Raw genomic sequence first — 23,122 nt, 5'->3', positions numbered from 1 at the left:
TTTAAAACAAATCTGATAAAGTATTTATTTCACTCAATTCACAATTAAACTGTGGAATTTGTTGCCAGAGGATGTAGTAAAAGCAGTTAGTGTAGCTGGGTTTAAAAAGGGCTTAGACAAGTTCCTGAAGGAAAAGTCCATAAACCGCTATTAGCCATTTAGACTTGGGACAGACACCGCTTCTCCCTGGTTATGAACAAGACGGATTGAACCTATCCTTTGGGATTATACCAGATACTTATGACCTGGATAGATGCTGGGCTCGACAGACCTTTGGTCTGACCCAGTGTGGCACTTCTTATGTTCACCTCCTTCTGACCCTCTGACCAGTATCAGGTCAAGAATCCTATTACTACCACCATATGTGAAGGCTTCATGCTTGCTATGCTCTCCATAGTGCCACAGCCTATCTTCCACGTGGGGGATCTTGGAACCTGAGCCTGAACCCTGGCTCCCAAACCTTGCTGCTGAACTAAAGGAAGACCACCTTTAGCAGTAGAATCCTATCTACTTCAGTCAAGTTCTTCCTATCCATCCCCTTATTACTCCATCCTGTCACAGCTCCATTCCTCCCGCCTACCTGAAGTTCCCACAGTTAGTTCAGTAAAACTGCCCGAGTCCAGAGATGCTCTGTTTGCAGTGGCAGGCCCCGTTCTCTGGAAACAGATGCCAGAGGTGCTTTTAAGGCGGCTCTTAAAACGCTCTTCTTTGAGAAGGCATCTGACGCGTTTTTATAATTTGGGGATTATTTTATCCCACGGTGGTCATGCAGAAATCTGGTATTATGCATTAGCAAGCTCAGTTAATGGTGTGAGGTGATGCATTTGTGTGTTAAATGCATGTTTACACCTTCTTAGGGTTTATGAACTTTTTTTTTTGGAAGCTGCTTAGAATAGTGAGATAATTTATTTATTTATTTATAACTTTTCTATACCGAAGTTCAAATAACGCAGCATATAAATGTGATAGATAAATAAATCTGTACACCGCTACTTTTTTTGGGGGGGGGGGGGTTGGTTGTTTTTTGTTTGTTTGGTTTTTTTTTTTAAACAATTTTATACTAGTTTCGAATACAAGATGTGTGGTGTTTGGGAAGCCCATGCTTTTAAAAAAATTTTTCCTTGGAAGTCATTTTTTCAGATTGCTTTTATATTATTATTATTTTAGCATTTATACCTATTGCGCTCTGTAGCAATAATTTTGAACACAGAAACCCATCCTGGCTAAAGCCTGATTTACTGACGCATATAATGGGGATGGGGGGGGGGGGGTGGAAAGCTCAGGAGGAGGAGGAGCGTATCAAAACTTCAGAACACTTATTCTGCCTCCGAAATGAGGAAGAAAGAGAATCTTACAGGAGTTCCATCCCCTTGACAGTTATTTCAATTACACTGCTATCTACGGTAAATACACCTGAGGAAGATAATGCTGTTGTAGACCCATGCCCCCCTCTCTGGACTGTAGTTATGCTGGTCCAATAAAAGGCATCGGAGCTCAGAACGAATCCATCTTACACGACAGCTGAAACAATATGTGAAAGACACGACCTTTTCACACTAGGGAGCTGGGGCACGGTGTGCTTAGCTTTGAAATGACATGTTCCCACATGAGAACAAAGCAAGCTCTGCAGCTTCTTGCCTCTCTATTGAAATAAAACAAAAAACTGACGTCAAGTAAAGAAATGCTTAATCTTTACTCATTTTAGATCATCTTTTCTGAATGTTGGTTTTGACCGAAAGCCAAAGAAAAAAAAAAAAAAATGAAGAACAAAAAAGGTTGGTTTGTGGAAAACAAATTTGCTTACCGTATACAATGTTTTCTGTAGATAGCAGAATGAATCAGCCATTACACGTGGGTGACATCATCCAGCTCCACTGAACAGATCCCTTTCACAGCTAACGGAGCTTTTGCTCTACTGAGCTTGTGCGGGAATTCACGTTCAAGGAATTGCCTCATGAAGCCCCCTCAATCGTTTTTAGAACTAAGTCTAGCTAATTAGTCTGTTCTACAGGAAGGTGGGCAGATAGCAAGATGAATTAACCATGCTAAATATCTACAGAAAACATGATTTACAGTAAGCAAACTTGCTTTTTCTGTCGATAAGCATCTTGAGAAAGAAAAGGTTGAATAGTAACATCTTATCCTTAGCCACTAAGGAGGAAAAGAAATCTTTCAGTAACTCTGCCACTTCAATCAGGTGGCTGACATGCCCTCTGACCTGATGCGTGATGGAGCATCATCTTCTGATATTAGAATACACAACTTCTGGGCTTTGCAGAATTTGTACTACAGGCCAATTAGAAATATAAGGCACCAGACAGCAAATAGGATCTGGTGTTTCTAGATGCAGCCTTTGTGACTACGATTTCATTGGCAAATGTGCTTTAGTAATCTGTGCTGGAAAAAGAATCATATCCACCTTCTGCTCCAGTGAACAGCCTGCCCTGACCAGCATACAGTGGCATAGGAAGATTTGCAGTACAATGCATCAATGTTCCCAATTGGTTTAATGGGCAAAGGCATCAATAGATATTCCTAGGCTCAACAATGCCAATGCACTCGACCCCCTGTTCTTCTTCAGTGCTCAAGTGGTTCCACGGATTGGCGCCAGCTAGGTTTACTCGACTCCAAGGATTCAGCCTGTTCTACGGATGGGAGAGATATTTTAGAGGAGCTGGTGCCAAACTATATTCTTGGTGAGGCAGATAAAGCTGCGCTTTGAGAAAAGAACTTATTGTAACTTCTGTGAGGCTTAAGCAGTTCCTCCATTTTCGGTTCCTGGACCCTTGCATTCGTGGAGTTATCCATCTACAATTGTAACCACTTGCTTGGTCGTAGTCTGGACCTAGGCAGTGGTATAAGAGTTAGCGTACATCCGTAATGGGCACTTTTCTGCCACAAATAGTCTTTAAATCTACTTACTGTGACTTTTTTCTTGGAAGACATTCTGACGAAAAACATCTTTTTTTCAGTTTTAAGAAGGTAGCACTGCAAAATTGCTGTTGGGAGCTGCTGAGGTAGTTTTATCTTTAAAAGTTTTTTAAATTTTTTAAAGAAAAAACAGAGAGAGGAGAGGAGAGTTACACATTCAAGCTAGTGCTCAGATGAAAAAAAGATTTGAGTGAGCTCACGAGGCAACAACCCAAGAGGGAATTCCTGCACATTCCCAGTAGAGCAAAAAGTTCTATTAGCTACGAGAAAGGCATCTGTTTGGTGCTGCTGGATGTTGTTACACATGTTATAGCTGATTCAGCTCTGCTTATCAATGGAAAAAGTAAATTTACATAGCAAGAGTCTTAAAGATATGACACATTTAAAGCTATGTATGTTAAACACAGAATGAGATTAGCTGAGTTGTATGGCAGAAAGAAAGGAAAGAAATGTGTTTACTGAAGCTCAAACTCAAAAGTGCTCTCTGAAACACTGTTATTGAGAAAGCAGGTGTAAGTGCATCCTGGATTGGCCAGCAAGAGCTACGCCTACACTATATACCTATGTTCCACAAAATCTGTTCTCTTAGTTTATTTTAGAATTCCAGCCTGTCTCTCTGTTCCTGTTGTAACCTGCACTTCAGACAGATTTTTCAATAACAGAGTTATTAAAGCATTTGAGAGGGATAAGTAACAGTTAATTATCTAGGTCTTCTCCTAAGTGCCTTTTGATAACATTCCATGGCATTTGCGACAACAGTAAAGGTAGATTGATCATGTTTCCTCCGCCTGAAGAATACCGCAAGGATCCGCTTTAAAATCGCCCACTCTTCCAGCATTTACACGTCCCCTTAGGTAAGCTCATCAGCATTTACACGTCCCCTTAGGTAAGCTCATCAGAGTCCATTAGATCACCTACTATTCGTATGTGAACATTCAGTTGTTGATCTCGCCAGATTGGGAAAGACGCTGATACAACAATCGTCAATTTAAATGAATACTTAAGGAAAACCTCTGACCAGGGACGGCAAAGTAAACAGACTATATACCCACAAAAGACCGAGGGGCCGATGCAACATCGTGTGCTCGAGCTAACGCACAACTTAGCTTAGCGCATCCAAAACACGCGTCCGATGCAATAAGGGGATTAGTGCATCCAAAACGCGCGTCCAAACTCACGCATAGCTAATAGCGCTCATCACAGTAAATGACATGTAGATGGGGTTATTAGCTATTACCCCCTATGTAAAAAAAAAAAAAAAAAAAAATCGCCCGACGCGTACTATTTATTTATTTATTTATTTATTTAAACTCAGCAAATGTAAAGCCAGCACTGGAGCTGGCGTAAAGTCTTGCCACGCGTCAAAGGCTCACTAAAAACAAAATCCTGCTTTCTGTGGTTCCCACTACTTAGTATCATAAACTGGGTGTCCGTTTTCCTAACCTGCGAGAACACGGTCACATCTGCTGGGCACTCGATGTCAAGGGCGCGCTAGGGACGTACAAATGATCCCAGGTGCGTCCTTTTTAGTGCGGCGCCTCATTACCATACTGCATCGGGCGCCCAGGAGACGTGGCTGTGTGAGCGTTAAAAAAAAAAACCCCCAAAAACGGGCACCCAGTTAGACACACATTTAATGCGCGGCTTATTGCATCGACCCGTGAAATACTGTGGTTTGGAAAAGAAGTCTTCAGCTGCTTAAACTCAAAGGTAACCCTCAAAGGCATAGTTGTTCTCTTCAGCTGCCAAGCTGGGGATGCACAGTAGACTAAGCTCATCACTGAAGCCCAAATCCCAGCAGTGGCCAAATCTGATTTCTTCCAACTACGAGACAGTCATCCTCTTCAAGGGCCCTAGTTTTGCTAGTCATTCAGACCTGCAAAATCTCCCTCCTGCATTACGGTCATTCTCTCTAAATGGAAATTCTCAACAAAACTATGGTAAAGCAATGTCTGCAACTCATACAAAATGCTGTGGCTTGAATGATGCAGAAGGTAAGCAAATTAGACAAGATTACCCCAGTCTTCCTGCACTGGCTTCCAACACTCTACCATACCAAGTTTAAAATCCTGACTCTAGTAGCCTACAAGGCCCTCAAAGGCAATGGACCTCTCTTCCTCAGCAGTAGTATAACCTATGTATGCCCTTCTTCCCTCTGTGCTTGCTCTCACACACCTGCCTAGTTGGTCAGCCCTTAAGTAACTATGCCTCATAAGCAACAACAGGAGGACCTTCTTAGGATCAGTAGAACTCTCTGCCACTATCAGACAAGCTCCAGCTCTTCTAGTTTTCAGAAAGTTATATAAAAAAAAAAACCATGGCTTTTTCAAGCAGCTTTGCCCAGCATCTGCAATCTTGAGCCATAACTTGAACTCCCTGCCAATGATCATTGTATTTTATTATGTATTCATCTGAAGCATTCTGGTTCTTAAAATGTGATCAGCTTATTCACTTATTTTAATGTATTTTGATAACTCTACGCCTTCTGTTAATCTGAGACGTTATAACTCAATATTGACCTGATGTAAATCCGTGCCTCTATTTTTACTTATTTATGAGGCTAGGAACGTATTGATGCTCTCTGTGCCTTTTTAATTGAGGGCATGGGATAAACACTGTGGATCCTTAAAGGCTTGTGGATGGCAATAAGAAAAGGGTACATTGGGCAGGGGGTAACCTATACGGAGCAGCAGTTACTGCTACCCCTAGCTGGAGGCACGGGGGGACTACTGCCCTTAACAAATTAGCCTTGATGATTTTTAACATAACTGCAATACCACTCTGACGGGGGGGGGGGGGGGGGGGGGGGGGGGTGGGAGGGGTATTACATTCAGATGACAGCCAATGCTGGGCCCCAACTTTTACCGTCTGGTGTACTGCTACGCAGACATTACCGAAACAGCACAGGACTGCTTCTACGGCCAAGTCCAAAAGCAAAGCACGTTCAAGGAGCAGCATTGTCTGAATTATCAGGAAGGCTGCTCACCCCGTAAAAATGCTGCTAGCAGTAATTTTGTTTTGGATTTGGCAGTTGCTTGTAAATATTACTGCCCTTATCATAAAGCATGGGGCTAACCTGCTCGGAGCGGCAGTTTCGAGGAGGCCTAAACGGCCGTCCCATAACCGAGTCAAGACTCATGATGAGTCCTCTTATAGTCAAATAAAAATAAGATTTCAACACCACCTTAAGTCACAGTAAGGATATGTGAGGGACTGTGAGAAACAGAACAGAAAATACCTTGTAACCCCTGTCTGATAGCCCTTAGGTAGAGTCAAATTCTGTCTGTGCCTGATGACGTATTGAGGACTACCAATGAACTTATGTTCATGAAGTGCTGATATTTTATGAACAATGGTATCTAGATTATACTCGCACAAACCAGAAAGAAATGCCTTTCCTTGCTTGCTTCATTATTAGTCATAGATGTATTGTGCTTAACATTTTGACACAGAGTTGGGATCCAGAACTTCAGATTTCACATCTCAGCCACTACCTATGTAACCCAGAGTCAGACACTTGCCTTCTCTGAGCTCACAACCCACAGTATAAAACATTTGGCACTAGAACTTGGGCTAGCATGTGGTTCATCTTGTACAGTGCTATGTACACTGACCTCTCTAAAAGTATTATTAGCAGATCACAGTATGCGCCATGCCAATAAATGCAGTTTAACTTTCATTTTCTAGCATTCTGGACAGCATTAAGAAGCCTAAAATATCCTTATACGGTCATATGTGGTCTAAATATTTCCAATGACAGATTGAAATGTGTTATAACTTTTCAGAGAAAAGCTGAAAGCATGCTTCACTGCAATCCAAACCCATTGGTTTACTGCTGCATTTAATAAAGACTCTGGGTAAACACCAACAATAGCAACAAGCACAAAAAGGGACGAGTCTTGATAAAATGATGGTAGGCAGAATCACAATGCACAATTAATCTTGCTGCAAAGAGTAATCCAAAGTGTTTTTCCCCTAGAGACTCACTCTAATTTCAGGTCAGCAAATCTTTAATCCAGCAGTTAGAGCAACTCTGCTTATCTTGCAGACAAATTCTGTTATCCAGATTGCCCTTGAAAGACTGTACCATACGTATGTGTTGGCTTTCTTCTTTGCCAAAACTGCTATCACCAGGCTGTTTCTACTACACACTCTTTTACTCAAGGCTATTTTATGTCCATACAGGAGTAGGATACTCTGACTTGAAAAGACAACTAAGTCATCAACAAACCATGTACTGTATGTATTTATTAGCATTTATTAATCGCTTTACAGATAAAAATTATCGCCCAAAGCGATGTTCAAAAATAAAAACATAAAATTACAAAAGCATCATAAGGATTTACCCAAGGGAAGTCTTGCCTCACAAATCTGCTTCATTTTTTTGATGGGATTAATAAACATGTGGATAAAGGTGAACCAGTAGATATAGTGTATTTGAATTTTCAGAAGGCATTTGACAAAGTCCCGCATGAGAGGCTTCTAAGAAAACTAAAAAGCATGGGATAGGAGGCAATGTCCTTTCATGGATTACAAACTGGTTAAAAGACAGGAAATGGAGAATAGGTTTAAATGGTCAATTTTCTCAGTGGAAAAGGGTAAAACAGTGCTCAGGGATCTGTACTGGGACCCGTGCTTTTCAATATAATTATAAATGAACTAGAAAGGAATATGACGAGTGAGATAATCAAATTTGCAGACGATACAAAATTATTCAGAGTAGTTAAATCACAAGCGGATTGTGATAAATTGCAGGAGGATCTTGCGAGACTGGAAAATTGGGCATCCAAACAGCAGATGAAATTTAATGTGGATAATGCAAGGCGATGCAAATAGGGAAAAATAACCCATGTTGTAGTTACACAATGTTAGGTTTCATATTAGATGCTACCATCCAGGAAAGAGATCTAGGCATCACAATGGATAATACATTGAAATAGTCGGCTCAGTGTGCTGCGGCAGTCAAAATAGCAAACAGAATGTTGGGAATTATTAGGAAGGGAATGGTGAATAAAACGTAAAGTGTCATAATGCTCCATGGTGAGACCGCACCTTGAGTATTGCGTACAATTCTGGTCGCCGCATCTCAAAAAAGATATAGTTGCGATGGAGAAGATAGAGAGAAAGGCGACAAAAATGATAAAGGGGATGGAACAGCTCCCCTATGAGGAAAGACTAAAGAGATTAGGGCTGTTCAGCTTGGAGAAGAGATGGCTGAGGGGGGATACGATAGAGGTCTTTAAAATCATGAGAGGTCTAGAACAGGTAAATGTGAATCAGTTATTTACTTTTTCAGATAATAGAAGGACTAAGGGGCACTCCATGAAGTTAGCAAGTAGCTCATTTAAAACTAATCAGAGAAAATTATTTCACTCAACGTACAATTAAGCTCTGGAATTTCTTGCCATGGGATGTGGTTCGAGCGGTTAGTGTAGGTAGTTTTAAAATAGGTTTAGATAAATTCTTGGAGGAGAAGTCCATTGACTGCTATTAATGAAGCTGACTTAGGGAATAGCCACTACTATTACTGGCATCAGTAGCATGGGATATACTTAGTGTTTGGGTACTTGCCAGGTACTTGTAGCCTGGACTGGCCACTGTTGGAAACAGGATGCTGGGCTTGATTGACCCTTAGTCTGACCCAGTATGGCAATTTCTTAAGTTCTTATATCTATTAAAAATCAAAACGATACATAGACAAACACAGAAGTACAGCTCATCCTTCAAATTCCAGTCTCGTACCTCTTATCTGGATAAGTCAAGCTCTGCCTAAGAGCAAAAATCTTCCGAAATCTTGCTAAAATTTACCTCTTCTCTCCTGTCCACAGTTTGGTCCTCATGCAACTGTTCCTGAAATATCGGTTCCTCTGTAGGACAGAACTATTTACCTAAACATGCCCTACTGAGAACAACCACGTGCTACTGATTCAAGGACTTCCTGGAGACATGCTGCTCCGGTTTGTTTAAGTCACAAGGCATGAACAATGCAAGGAAAGCTGCACTTATAACTCTCTGAAAGGAGACCGCACTTAGTATGGGGGGGAAAATCACAGATTAGCTTATCAGAGATGAAATTATGTCAGCTCCTCTCCATGCGGAAAAATAACACACGATGAACGGATTAAAGATGCTTCTGAAGCTGCTTTCTGACGACGATATTCATGGAGTTAAAGACAAGAGACTCCGTATATCAGCCATGCATTCAAACAAAATACAGTTTTCTTCATCAAGGAGGGGGGAGGTGTTTCCCCCCAAAGCCCAAGGCCAAGTCTGGTCTGCCAGCTGCGCCAATTAGCCAGTATGTTCTTGTTTATAATAAGTTATTTTTCAATTTGGCAGTCAGCCAAAGATGATTTTTTTTTTTTTCAGCCACACCGAAGAAAAGAATATTTGCTTGTACGATGAGGCAGAATGTTTCAGAGGCAATAATCCACCTCTTTATGCACCATTCGCAATGCTGTTTCCCCCCCCCCCCCCCCCAAACAGAAGGGCAGACAAGTATACTGTTACCTTAGCTGGTTGGCGTCAGTGATTGAAAAATGACCTGCCCATTGTGTGGCCCTCGCAGGGCAGTGAGGACTCGAGACACGGCACCCACGCACAATGGAAGATGTGGCCAGGCTGGCTTCAAAGCAGCTTAGATATCCAAGAGCAAAACATCTGGAAGCATAGCTTCCTGTGCGAAATCATTATTAGCATTTTATGTTCCATGTAATTAGCATGCTCTCATGCTTATGTTCAGTTTCAATGTAAACCGAGACGATATGCAATATCTTGTATGAATCCCGGTATATAAAAATGTTAAATAAAATAAATAAATAATCAAAGACTTGCCCTCATCTAAAAATCATCTTTTTTTTTTCTGCAGTATAATCTCTATGAGCACTTAGTGACATGGTGGATCCAGAATCCGGCGCCACAGGGAAAGGAAGGCCTGCTCTAGGAGCCTCCTGTTCGACTCAGCACGGAGGGGGGTCATTAGGAAGCTCTACTCCAGGAGAAGCCTCAGTCCTTGGCTGTTACCATGGCCTTCTTGGATCTTAAGGAAACCAAACCAAAAATATTATACACACACTTATTTTTGTTTTAGTAGCACAAGAAGTGCTGGCTGAAGGCTGCCTGGGCAGCGAACGAAAGAGATAGCAAGAGAAAACAATTGCCAAAAAGCAGAAAGAAAGAGAAAGTCTATACATCCGTGCGACAGCACGGACAGCGGGAGACCGAGGGGCTCATGAAGCAGCGCACACGTGGGCACTCCCGTGCATGCTCAGTAGAGTTAAAGCTTTGCTGAGCTAGAGAGAAGGGCCCATTTGACTCAGTCGAATGACATCACATACTTGTCATGGCTAATTCAGCCCTGCTTGTTGACAGAAATGTTGGAGACAAAAACAGTAACTGAATTCAAGACGGCATAGGAGGATCCCTAATTGGAAAGCAGTGAGAGAAAAGCCAGATATCAACTCGAGTCGGTCACACTGCACAAGGAATGAAACCGTGCAGACTAAATGAACCTAGGAGTCCAAGCTTCTATGAAATTCAATTGCTGGTTATCTTCAAAAGTGCAACATCTGATTTCTGCAGGGCACAAGTACATTTCATAGCTTCACAAACAGGTTCAATGTAGAGAGAGGCAAGAAATTCCTTTTAGTGCAATATGAAATACTGGCGGTGAATCAAAAAAGCGACAGTTTCAAGCGGCTGGAAATCCCGCGCAAATTAAAAAAACCCAGCCCCACACGAAGGATTGATGCAAATGGGCCAGTCAACATTAGGCTAAAATCTGCTGATAAGTAAAGTCTTCATTCACAGCTTGCTGAACCAATTTTCGTATTTATAATTATACACAAAGTGCAATAAGTGTTAAGCATACACTTTGTCATATTGAGGCACCGTACACTATTCCCTAAGTAATGTCTGCATTTCAGTCATCGTGTCGTGCATTGCTGTGTCTGCTTCAGTTTCCTGTTATGATCCAAAATGCATAAACTCCCACAAGTCTTGTTTTGGAAAATCTGACAGCTTATTCAGCAATGAATCTGAGCAGTTTCCAGGCAACAGGGACATGTATGGCGTGCCTGTAGTAAGTCAGTTCATAAAAATAAGCATGTCAGACTGCCATCCCCGAGGCTTCTTTCCTCCTGCCAGGGTGTTATCTTCTTAGTTTACACATTAAAAGTAACAAGTTCAATTCACCCAAATTTTGGACTTAGTGCAAGTTCCCTCCCACCAGCAGAGGTCTCTGTGGGCTTCTCAGACTACTTGCTCAGTCCTCTCAAGTTACTGGCCCACACTTTCCAGGCTTCCAAACCACAGGTTGCCAAAGCTTGGGGCTGGCTCTCTGGCCCTCTCGGAGTTCTACGTCCAGAGTTCATCGAGCTGCACCGTCTCCCATGTGGCTCTGTGCTTCTTCAGGTCTGCCGGTTAGCCTCATCCAGTCTTCCCGTTTCCAGTATTTGCTTGAGCTTCCAATTGAGTTCATGCTTAATCCTGGGTTACAGGCTCGCTACCTAAGCCTGCCGGCCAACCAGTACCCAAGGGGAAGGTGGCCATCGAAGGCGGAAAATGCCCTGCCGCTGTTCCAGCTGGAACCTGTCAGACTTGCTTTGCCAGCCACACCGGCCCCACTTGGCCCCGGGGTCACTCCTTCGACTGGCTATACCCTGACACTTAGAAACACTTCCAGCAGTAAGTTATTCATTAACAAGGCGATGTTAACAAGAACTGTTCCAAGTTATGTTCCCAAAGTTATTTCTCACGACCCAAAAAATGGTTTTACCCAAAGCCGAAGAATCTTAAGGAGGCAAAAAATATTATGCCCTAGAACTCTGAAGAGCACGGAGCTATTACCTGGAAAAGACAATGGTCTTCAAGAAAATATGAACAATTATTCTCTTGAAATGCATTCGATTTTAAATTTCCTCCAAAACACACTCTACAGCAGTCTCTCCTTAGTATATGAAGTAAGCGTATCATTCCTGTGGACACAACTGCTTGGGAATTGACAGGAACACAAATTGACAGCAATGAAAATTCTTATTTAATGCATTCATTCTGCCAGGACCTTATGTCAGAGCTAACACATCATGTAGTTCTGGACAGCATCCTGCTCACTGCATGGAGCACAAACCTAGAACAACCAAAATGCAGCCAAATAAAATTTTCAACAAGTTTTCAAAATGTGGCAAAGTTAACCAACCTGCACAGCTGTATATTCTTACAACTCTGGGCTACAGATTTCACCTGCCATCCAGAACTCTCAGAACAAAGCATTTGACCCAAGTTGCAGCAGAAAACTGCACAAAAGTTGTTCCACAAGGATGAGGCCCACTGGCATTGCTGATCACTGAAAAACACTCCAGCACCAAATGCTATGTCTTCACTACAAGTCAGTCTTCTCTGCTGATGCACAGTAACTTACAAAAGGATGCAAAACAAAATTAGTCTGAGAAAGGCATGCAGATAAGAATGTCCACTGGAAATGGGGAACCAGAACGTGAGGTGACCAAAGAAGTTACTGGCTTTTAAAGTTAGCTTTAAAAAAGGTTTGGACAAGCTCCTGGTGGACTTGGGGAAATCCACTCCTTATCCCTGGGATCCTACCAGGTACCTGTAACCTGGATTGGCCACTACTAGAAACAGGATACTGGGTCTGACCCAGTATGGCAAGTCTTATGTTTTTATGTTTTTTGTTGTATTATTTATTGATATTTTACTGTTTTATAGATTTTGTATTGTTGTTTTTTGCGATTTTTATGAATGTTTGATTGTAAAGTACCTAGTATTGCGGATAGGAGGGCTATACATTTTAAATAAATAAAACATAGGATATTTCATATTATGACAAAGAAGAAAATGTGTTGTAGCGCTGTTTGCCAACTAGCTGGAATTTGATTGGACAACTCTTATTTCCTGATGCTTTCAATAGCCATCAATCTAGACACCCACTTCCCCACTAGGAGTCTGGCAAAACAGAGACAGTGAGACTATGTACACTTGTGATCCTTCTCAGCAGCCCCCCTATCTCCCCTGTAATACGGGTTTCCATTCTAAACAGGAAGCGCACAGATGAGGAGGCACTGTGGGCATGACAAGCCTGCGCTCTCTCTCACTGTTCTCATGCTACCAGACTGCTGCCGGGGGCCACCTGGTGCTGCTGCTTCTCCTTCCTGTCTTCCCACTCACCCCCTTCTACTGCCCATCTTTTGCCTCCCTTCTGTAAATCCCAGTGCCATGCAGCTCAGTTAATTAATGTGCGCAAGGTGGCACCAGTTAACTCTGAACTTCTCTCAAGATACTGGGGAAGTCAGCCAGCATAAGAACATAAGATACGCCGTGCTGAGCCTGTGCCAAATCTTGTGATTAAGTGTGCGTTCGTCAAAGAGAAGGTTTGCAGCGTGAACTGATCCAGACCAGGTTTGTGGAGTGGAGTTAAGCTGTCGGCCTGGACGAGTGGCAGTGAACAGTGTCAGCAAGGGAAGGGGTAGACCAGCAGCTCCGTGGGTTACATCGGAAGGGGGGGAGAGACTCCACTCTTTGGCTCCTGCAGGCCACATTGTTGGGGCAGCTGCAAAATTCGGGAGGGAGGGGGGAGTTTTGCTTTAAACGGATAAAACACCTCTGATGTGAAAAACCAGATCTATCAGATTCTAAACAGTTTTAAACCAAAAATCAGATGCTTCATACATAGGTGCTGACACTGGCCACAAGAATAAGTTTCAGAAAAAAAACAGAAAATATGAATTGTGAAAAAGATTAAACACAGGTGAACTTATCCTTAAAACCTCTCCCGATTAGTGGACTCACAGCCCAGGCACGGGATAAGACTGAAGCTCAATCAGGCTTGTTTTCTGCAACCATCATAAGCCTGCAGACACCTAAGCCCCAACACAGCGTTTTGTACTGGCAGAGGGATAGATGAGAAGGCTGGGAAGAAATACTTTAACTCCTTTATAAATTCTGACTTTCCATGCTGCTCAGTCCAATTAATAAACCACTTGAAAAATGGGACCGATTTTGCAGTTTCATAAGAGATTAAAAAAAAACATTCTCTCGACCCAATAAGAAAACATCAGTTTATGAAAGTTCAGAATTCTTAAAGGTTGCTAGTGAGCTATGTCAGCATTCAAATGCTTTCCCTTTTGTTCTTAGGGCTGTTTTTTGCGTGACATTGATAATATCTGCTTCTGATCCTGCAGATGGCATGGATCCATTGTTGCACGTGTTAGGGCCATATCTACAAAGGAGTTTTTTCCCCCCACCATCCTATGTGCTGCAGAACGGACTACTGCAAGTTCATTATGCAACCCAGAAGAGCCAGGATGGTGATCACGCCACTCCCAACGTTCAACTTATGGTTACTGAAACTCGTGCAAGCAGTATATCCCGAAGGCTTGGAGCACTGCCCTCATTTAAGACAGCAATCCAGAAACTCAACCACTCGCCTGTGTCCAAAGTCAAGACAGGAAAAAAAAATAAAAACAGTTATTGATGTAGCTGGAACTGTCTTCTTGTGTATGGGTTTAATAGGTTAGAATATATGCCAATGGATTTTCCTAATATGCTACTATTATTTGGTAATGCTGGCGACAGCTTTTTAAATGCGAGTTCCCAGAGAAGGGTAGCACACTGGGTCAAGGGGAGGGTTGTGTTTGAAGAGGACGTTAATGTGATTGTATGCGTGAGCCATGGAAGGGTACAGGGCTGTTTAATGAGTATTTGTTGTACTTTATATAAATGATGCATGAAGAAAAGGTATTTTATGTACTTTATATTTGATTGCTGGTGCTGTAATAAATTATCCAGCTTGCCAGGGTCAGAAAAATGTATTAAAAAAAAATAGGAAAAAAAAAAAAAAAAAGAGGCAAATCAGAGCAAGCAGCATGGTGCAATAGGGAAGTATGTACAAATAAGTGAGGCTGAGCATATTAAGAATGTGTGGCATGAAGGGCATTTTTACAAGCAGGAAGTGAATAGTGAAAATATAAAAATGTTACAATTATGGCCTGGATGCTCATATTTTATTTGGTATCCTATACTTACCATTTTATGCTGGTTTAAAACAAGGCTGGTTGCGGGAGGGGGGTGGGGATGTGCAGTGTCCAGTAATATCAGTTAGAAAGTGCTAAGCTTATTACGGGTACCATACTTTCTTTGCCCGTTTTTCTTCCCCTCCATGGCTCCAGAACTGGAGCTTGGTAAAAGCAGCCGGAGCTGGTGCAGCATTTTAGGAGCTGCTCTGGAGCTGAAGCAAAGTGTCCCTCTTGGCTCCCAGAGCCAGCCTGGAGCTAGACCACTGGAGCCCCTCTAGAGCCACAGCTAACAAACCCAGAGAGCACTGCCAACCCTACTTCACTTGTCCATCTCACGTGCGTGCGTGCAGTGTGGGAGCATTCAGAGGGAGGGTACGGCACTGAGTGGAGGCGGGTAAGGGGAGGGGAAAGGTGTGCAACAGAGATATTAAAGGGGAGGGAGGTGGTTTGTATTTTTTTTTCCTTCCTTAGAATTGTCCTTAGAACCCTATGTAGTAGTGACAAGAATACTAGGCTGGGAAGTCAAGACCCCTGGATTCTAACCCAGATCCTACTACAGACTGTGCATGGGACCTTAGGAGAGTCCCTTTACCCTTGTGTTTCAACTACTTGACCATAATCACTAGGAAGAAGAAAAGGAAACGGAATGTAGCTTTTTCTCCTGTTCCTTCTTTCATAGGCTATAATACACCTTGCAAAGGCTGAAGAAGAATAGTCTACATGCCTCACATTTAGACGTAACAACTTGTATTGTACCGAAGTATTTTAATTCCCAAACTGGAACTCGAAGTATGAGTTATATACAATTAAATTATAATTATTGCAACATGACAAAGAAGCATAATGCATGTATAATTCTAAAATTATCCACCGTTTTATAATGAGTAGTCTTTTGTTCTAATTGAAACACTATTTCTGTTCTCCAGAGTTGAATTACACTAAGCATTAGCAAGCAAATAACTGGAATTTATAGAGTAATACCTTTTGGCCATTAAGCGCAGTCATAGTGTTGATTATTTTTATACTATTATCATGAATAGGAAGTGAACACAGATCACCACTTTATTGCAAAGTAATGCTTTACAGACAGTAATTTAACTCTTAAAATTACTTCCCTACCTACTACACGTTTTTTCTTCCTCCAAATTTAAGGCTAGGACACTGAGCACAATTGCTCAGCACAGTCATTTTCCAGTGCCACTTTCGTTATCCTATAGATGCCGTTCATTTTCATTAAAACCAACAGCTTCCTAAAGAACACCAGAGCCAGACTGCGATCTGCCAACTCTGTGCTCTCCACAACTGACAAAGATCCCATGGGCTGAATATTCAAAGATATCCAGCTAAGACTTATCCAAATAACTCACATGGGATATTCAGCAGCAGAGCTATGTTGCTGAATTTCCCCCAATTAAATTGCTAGTTAGCCAGATAAGTCTTAGCCAGCTAACTTTAGACCCGTGTGGTACCGCGAGCAATCTTAGGGTAACCAGAGGACAGAGTCCAGGTTGGACCGACAAAAATCTCTCAAGCTTCTTTACTAATGACAAGAAGCAAACAAAAGCAGTTCTCCTATTCCTTCACTGCTCACAAAGCAAAGGCAAAAGTACAACTTACAGTTCAACAGTGTTCTCTCTCTCTATGGGCTTCCTTTTCCTCCCCTGGGCCTTTTGGGACCTCCACCCTGCTGTCGTACGCTGGAGGTGGACTGGGCCACATCTCTGGATCCAGTCCTTTAAGATGTGCGGGGGGTTTTCTTCTAACTCCTTCACAGCCTGCTATTCAGTAGGTCTAACTTATCCAGGTAACAGAGCCGGATAACTGAATATTACTATCTATCTGGCTAAGTTAACCAGATAATTAGCTCCTCCCCCCCCAAAAAAACACTCCTTTCCCGCTTGCCACATAGCCAGATAAGTACTTATCCGGTCACGTGCCAACCGCTGAATGGAGCTGGATATTTAGCGGCAGCTAGTTAGCTGGCTAAGTGGCGCTGAATATCGGCCTCCATATTTTTATTCATTTCACGGCCTTTTCACAGACATCTTCCCGGTAAGAACGGCATGAAGACAAACAAATCCATGCTATGTTAACTAAATATAAGTGCCTACATATAAAACCGCTGTGATGGTGCATTACTAAACGACGTTACATAAAAAGATTTTAAATAAATAAATATATTCACAGCAACCGCACATTAAGCTGAATTATTTTTAATATTTGGCCAGAACTGGCTGTTCTCCTTAGCACACTATGCTACAGAACAGTGTTATTCACCGTGATGCAAATGGAATTTTAAAAACAAAGTAAACAAAAAATACAGAACCAGCGGCGGACTCGCGATGTCGGACCGGCCCGGGAATTCGCCGCCCAGGCCGGCCCAGGACACATCACGTGGTCTGCTGAGCGCGGCTCTGTCACGGCCACGCACGGCAGACCACGTGACTGGAGCGATCGGCCCACCGGGGGATGCCAGATTCCCCGATAGGCCAATCCGCCCCTGTACAGAACGTGGGGGCAGCCTGATCGGCTGTGCACTGCCATGCAAGAAAGCTGGGCCTAGTTACGAGGTTGGCTTAAAACGTCTCTGCTGGCAAGGGCTGGGGATGCTGCAGGTGCAATGTTCACAGCCCCTGGTGGGCAGACAGCTCCGGCCATCATTCAGTGACACCTAGGGGTCAGGCTTAAGGTGAACATGCACCAGGTTCCAAAAGGAGCCAGTCTGTGGCCCCTGATCAAGGACCGCCACTGCAACGGCTGAGCTAGATGGGTATGAGGAATGAATTAAAAATGGGTTGTGAATGAAGTCCCATTACCCCAGCAATGGCACTTTTCAATTGAATTGCAACCTGCAGCTTATCTGCCCACTTCTCTCAGCTTCCTCGGTGGTTGACTTTGGAAGTCAACACAAGCCAGCTCAGGCATGGGCCATAGGCTTCTCCTAGCTGCTTTGGCGTTCACAGGATGCCCCCAATCCACCAGGTGGCCATAGATTTTTCATCTCACTTTATTTCCTATTTAAATTAATTTGGTATTTTTATGTCGCCTTTCGAGGTAGTCAGACTCTTCAAAGTGGATTATAAAATAGACGGTTTGTCAAATAAGAGCATTATATATTGTAGTTAGGGAGCATTACATTACAGATAATTTTCATGCGTTTTAGCGTGTTGGTACAGTAGATGATTTGCAGGCCGATGCAAGAAGCTGAGCATTAAAAACACTGTGCGCTGGATTTCAGCACATTTTTAATGCTCAGATTACATTTTTTTTTTTTTTTACTCCCGATGCAGCAAGCTAATGATATGCTAATGCATCCGGAGTTTAAAATAAAAAAACCAAAAAACAAAACAGGTTTGCCTGTAAAATGTGCATTTGGCACAAGCCAAAGGTACATTTTGACTTGGCATGGGATCGGTTCCGGATAAGCGGCAGCAGCCACATCCACTTAGCCGGATCAGTACCGGACACATCCAGCTATCTGGAGTGGCTCGCTGCTGCCAGTTCAACTAATGTTTGAAACCCTGGGACTCGCACTGTAGATAATAGCAAAAAAAAACAAAAAAAAGGATCAATGAACCCATCCAGCCTGTCCAATTATTCTGGTCTGCACTGTCAAGCATATATCCCAGCTGCCAGCTAGGGATCAGGATTACCTGCAGGATACAGAACTCTCCCTCCTGTGTCCAACCAGAAGATCACACAATAATCCAAACCACCACCAACGCTATGGCTATTCCCCCAAACATTTGGCCTCTTGGGTCCCTGCAACCTGCCTGGACGATGCCCCGCCATCACCAACTCGGTGAACAGGAGAACGGGTAAGCCTGCGAGACACACCTGGACATGTGCAGGTGCCTGTGTTTCCACTAGGGCTGTAAATTGTGCTCATTACTATAATTTACAGCCCGACAGAAAGATCCAGCTGCTAATTAATTCTTCTGTCAGCAGCTGAAAACTTATTTTTATACTGCTATTGGATATATGCACCAATGTAAATAAAAGGATAAGTACACTGTCTCCCGCAGAGCTTTGGTCTCCATCTGCTTTGCTCTCTCTGCATGACATTTTGGAACAAGCATTTCTGCTTTCACCAGTGATCAACAAGTCTTAGGTCACCCGTGCGAGTCTGGACCAGCTCCCTATCTGAGACTCCCACATCAGAGTTTTACTGGGCCTTCCTAGTAATCATTTCCTGGTAGGCAAGCAGGGCTACACATCCCAGGATCCCTTTGGAACAAGAGTACAAAATAGGAAAGAACCGGCTACAAATCAAGCCCCTGCCCATGGGACCAGATTGCAGGTCAGATCACAGCCCCCCCCCCCCCCCCCCCCTGCACAAGGTCATTATCCGGACACGAGCGTGCACATCAGGCCCAAAAAGTTAGAAAAAGCGCTGGACTAAATGTTTCAGCGGCTGCCACATCACAGCATGACATCACGATGCCAAAACTGCCTGCAAAAAAAAAAATATGGAGCCAAAGAAAAAACCGTGAGCACATTATTGGATGCAACGGATCCCGCTGAGCAGCAGAGGGGCGGCAGGCACTAAAACAGCCTGCAACGGACTAATATTTCTGATGCGTTTCATTTCCGGGAGGGAGGAATTGCATCACCTAACACGGTCACTGCCGCCCACACGTTCGGTTAGAGAGGACTAGGGAGAATGGAGAAAGCTTAAACTCGCTTTCTCTTCCGTAGACTATAGAATTCAATCCGAGTTCACACAAAAGGTGGCATAGCTGGAAGGTCCTTAGGCCGTGACATGCTTTCTGATTCCTAGGAAACCTTGCACGGGACGGGGGCCACTGCGGGGCATGTTGGCACGTGCCAGCAACTCGCAAGCCCCTCGCTGGTTTCCCCCCTCCTCTCGTTTCCAGCCCGACAAACCTCCACAGATGCCAAGCCAAGGAGTCAGAAACCAGCCAAAATGAGCTAAGCCAAGGCGAGGAGGACAGAAAGGGCAAAAAGCCAGAAAAGAGCTATGAGAAGTGGGTGGGCGGAGGGATGCTAGCGACAGGGATGTCATTAAAGAACCCGCTTACAAATGTCGCCGCTCATTCTGCCGGTCCTCCGTCGCCTGCGCCTTTAAGGGGATCAGATGGAATGCTCCTGCCCTTAAAGGGACAGGAGATCGTAGGCCAGTTCTGAACACGGATGGGATCTTCGGAGGGGACATCTCCCCCACCCCCCCCCCCGATACACTCCCGACTTTGGAAGATGACCCCACTCCCACCCCACCACCCCCCCCCCCCCTCCTCCCTGGAAATGAGCCGTGCACAGTGGTTCTTCCTTGGTGCATACATGTTTGAAAATTAAAACGCAGGCATGTAGGTTTCTAACATGCTTCCGAAACACCCCCAGAATCGCCTCTTTTTACTATGGCTAAAAGTATTCACAAGGAAGTGCGCGCATACTTTTAGGCAGCAGAAAATCCACCGATGGAAATCAGCCCATGCACCTTAAAATCCTGCACATGCAGATCCTAGTAAAACTTTGAAAATTTACCCCATAAAAAACTATAGCTGTGGAAAAAAGCAAAAAAAAAAAAAAACCCCACCAACTCTTCTTGCGAATATTGGCACAAACAATACTGAAAAACGTCAACATATTTGGCACAGACTTGATTGGGAGAATCTCCAGGCAAAATTGGATTATTATATAAGTGTTTTAGCCAAAATAAAAGCATTTAAAAAAGGTGGAGGGTTGTGAACGCCATCTTTTGTTACCAGTTTCATAAAGTTCCTACTGTGCCCTAGGCTAAAAATATTTTCTGGAAGAAATTTTGTACAGATTTTTTTTTTTTTTTTTTGCAAGAGCAGAAAGCTTAGTTCTTGGCATTTTCACTTTCCATTTGCTAATACTTTTGTACATTTCTGTTCGCATCTCCTCAGACTGTAGCAAGACACCGTTCTGGCAGGGCGGCACTGCAGCAGGCTCCGGAGCAAGGCAGTTTTCGCACAAGGCCTCACAACTAAAACAGCCTAGGTCCGACCTGAAGTGGACGATCGGTGGAAAATTCGGAGCTCTAAGAATAGAAAATAGCACTGCAGAGTAACTGCATCCGAAATTATCATCCCGTTTCTCAGCATGCCGTAGAGAAAGATCCACATGACTCAGCGAGTATATATGTATATATGTATGTATATATATCTATATATATATAGATATCTATATATCTATCTATATATATATCTATCTATATCTATATCTATCTATCTATATAAATAAATAAATATCTACACCAGCAGAGAACTAAAAACAAGAAACAAATCAAATACACAGTCGTAAAAGTATCTTTTCAATAAAATCAAAACCTGAGATGAAAATGCTGCAAAACGCATTTTCCCAATAAGTATTTCTACACTGACAACTTTATAATTTATATTTCTCCTCTTTTGTGGTTGGAAAGGTTTGGAGTAAACCAGCAGGTATGCAAACATCGGATGTCAACGCCAAAAATCACATGGAAGCTCAGATCCTTTTGAGAACCCGGTGCTGCTCAGACGCAAAGTGCTGTGCGATACACACACACAGGCGCACGCACGCCTCTAGTGTCGTAAAACACGATAGCACAAAAATAATCCAGTGGGGGGTGGCTCTGTTTCCCACACATCTAACCAGTCTGGTTTTCAGGATGCTGGCAATGAATATTCATAAGATGCATCTGCATGCAATGACGACCCAGTGTATGAGAGTCTATTTTGTACATATCTGTTAATGATATTCTGAAAAGCAGTATACCTCCTGGACAAGGTTAGGAGCCACAGTTCTAAAGTATAAGAGCTTGATCTAAACACAATGTGAAATACCTTCATGATTACAACAACACTCACAGCCCTGCATGGTATTGTAACTTCAGACTTACTACCTCTCCATTACAAAAAAATGAGAACTTTCCACAGCAAGACAAGCAGCATCAGTCTCTCTGGTGTCTATAATAAGCACTGGGTCGGTGTTCCCTAATGCCACAGGGGAGCCAATGATCAAAGCAATTTATAAGGGCAAACCTTATAAATTATAAACTCGCATACAATTGCGTTTTGATTATTGCTTCCTCCCCCCACCCCAGGGAGGTGCAAAACAATGCACACGCTGTTAACACATGTACTTTAAACAAAGAAACAAAAAAATAATAATAATTATAATAATAATGTGCAGAGACAGGACAGGGAGAGAAGTTATGTATCAACAAATCCCCAGTTTCCAGTGCATACTTTGCGCCTGCTTCAATGCAGGTGCAAAATATATTGGTGCACTGTATGCACTGGCACAACTTTCAAAGGGAAACTCCATGAGGGGGTTTCCCTTTGAAAATGAGCTTCCAGACAGAGCTGCAAGCTCCACGGGAAGGCTTATTATTGCACTTCCCCAGGAGGAGTACTGGGCATGTGAAGTCATGCAGTTGGGGAAGATTACTGTGAGTCTCATTTCTAACCCATGTCAGCAGAGAATGTTATAGGTACAATAACATTTATTCATTCACTCTCATATTCATAAACCACCTTTTTCAGAAACCTGAGGCAGAATTGCAAAAACATAAAACAAATATTTTATCATCTTCACTGACACCCAAAATAGAAAAAGGTCAGTAAAAAACAAAAAAAAAACCCACATTCAGTGTGCTTACTAAATATTTTTAACAAGGCCATACAGCTGTCTGTATGCACTGTGTACGGTCGTCCTGCCACAGGCTCAAGTAAGTCTATGGTTTTGAAACTAAAGAATTCAGCACAAGCAGTAACTGAATATACGATTGAAATCAATGAAAGATTGAAAGGGAGACTGCCAGGGAGACACAGTTAATGGGAATGAATACGTCAAAGTGCAGAGCACTACTTTTTCTTACCTTTCCAGAGTATCCCGCGGTGCTTTACTCCTGCCTGCCCTCTGAGTGTCGCTGGCATTCTTGTTGGCAGTCATGGTCCACTCCACCCTCAATCAATCCAGATACCTAGAACCAAGCAAGCCGCATGGATGAGAGAGAGAGAGAGATTGCAGGTTCTAGGTGCAGAACCTCTTCCACGCGGCGACGTTTCTCCAAGCGAGCCAGAGACAAGACTAGAACCCCGCTTTCTCCTTCTCTCCTGCCACCCCTTTCCATTTGTGCCAAAAAGCGCTTCTAAAAAAAAAAATGCAGGCGAGTTAAAGCGTCATGGCGACCG

The 23,122-nt window shown here is 43.0% G+C and overlaps 1 protein-coding gene across 3 annotated transcripts in view; it reads right to left on the bottom strand.

Moving 5' to 3' along the window:
- The window catches only part of ST5 (suppression of tumorigenicity 5), a 265,906-nt gene that overhangs the window by 132,350 nt on the left and 110,434 nt on the right, over nucleotides 1–23,122 (bottom strand). For all 3 annotated transcript variants that reach the window (XR_003853184.1, XM_029582090.1, XM_029582089.1), the window contains one exon: nucleotides 22,807–22,911. Coding sequence is in view for 2 of the 3 variants with exons in the window: in XM_029582090.1 (XP_029437950.1) it covers nucleotides 22,807–22,880 (74 nt within the window). In the remaining variant the exon portion in view is untranslated. The remainder of the gene's footprint in view (nucleotides 1–22,806; nucleotides 22,912–23,122) is intronic.

Source organism: Rhinatrema bivittatum, chromosome 17, assembly GCF_901001135.1.
Source record: "Rhinatrema bivittatum chromosome 17, aRhiBiv1.1, whole genome shotgun sequence".
NCBI classification, from domain to species: domain Eukaryota; kingdom Metazoa; phylum Chordata; class Amphibia; order Gymnophiona; family Rhinatrematidae; genus Rhinatrema; species Rhinatrema bivittatum.
The sequence above is the reverse complement of the archived record's forward strand: the minus strand, read 5'-3'. Positions and strand labels throughout refer to the sequence as shown.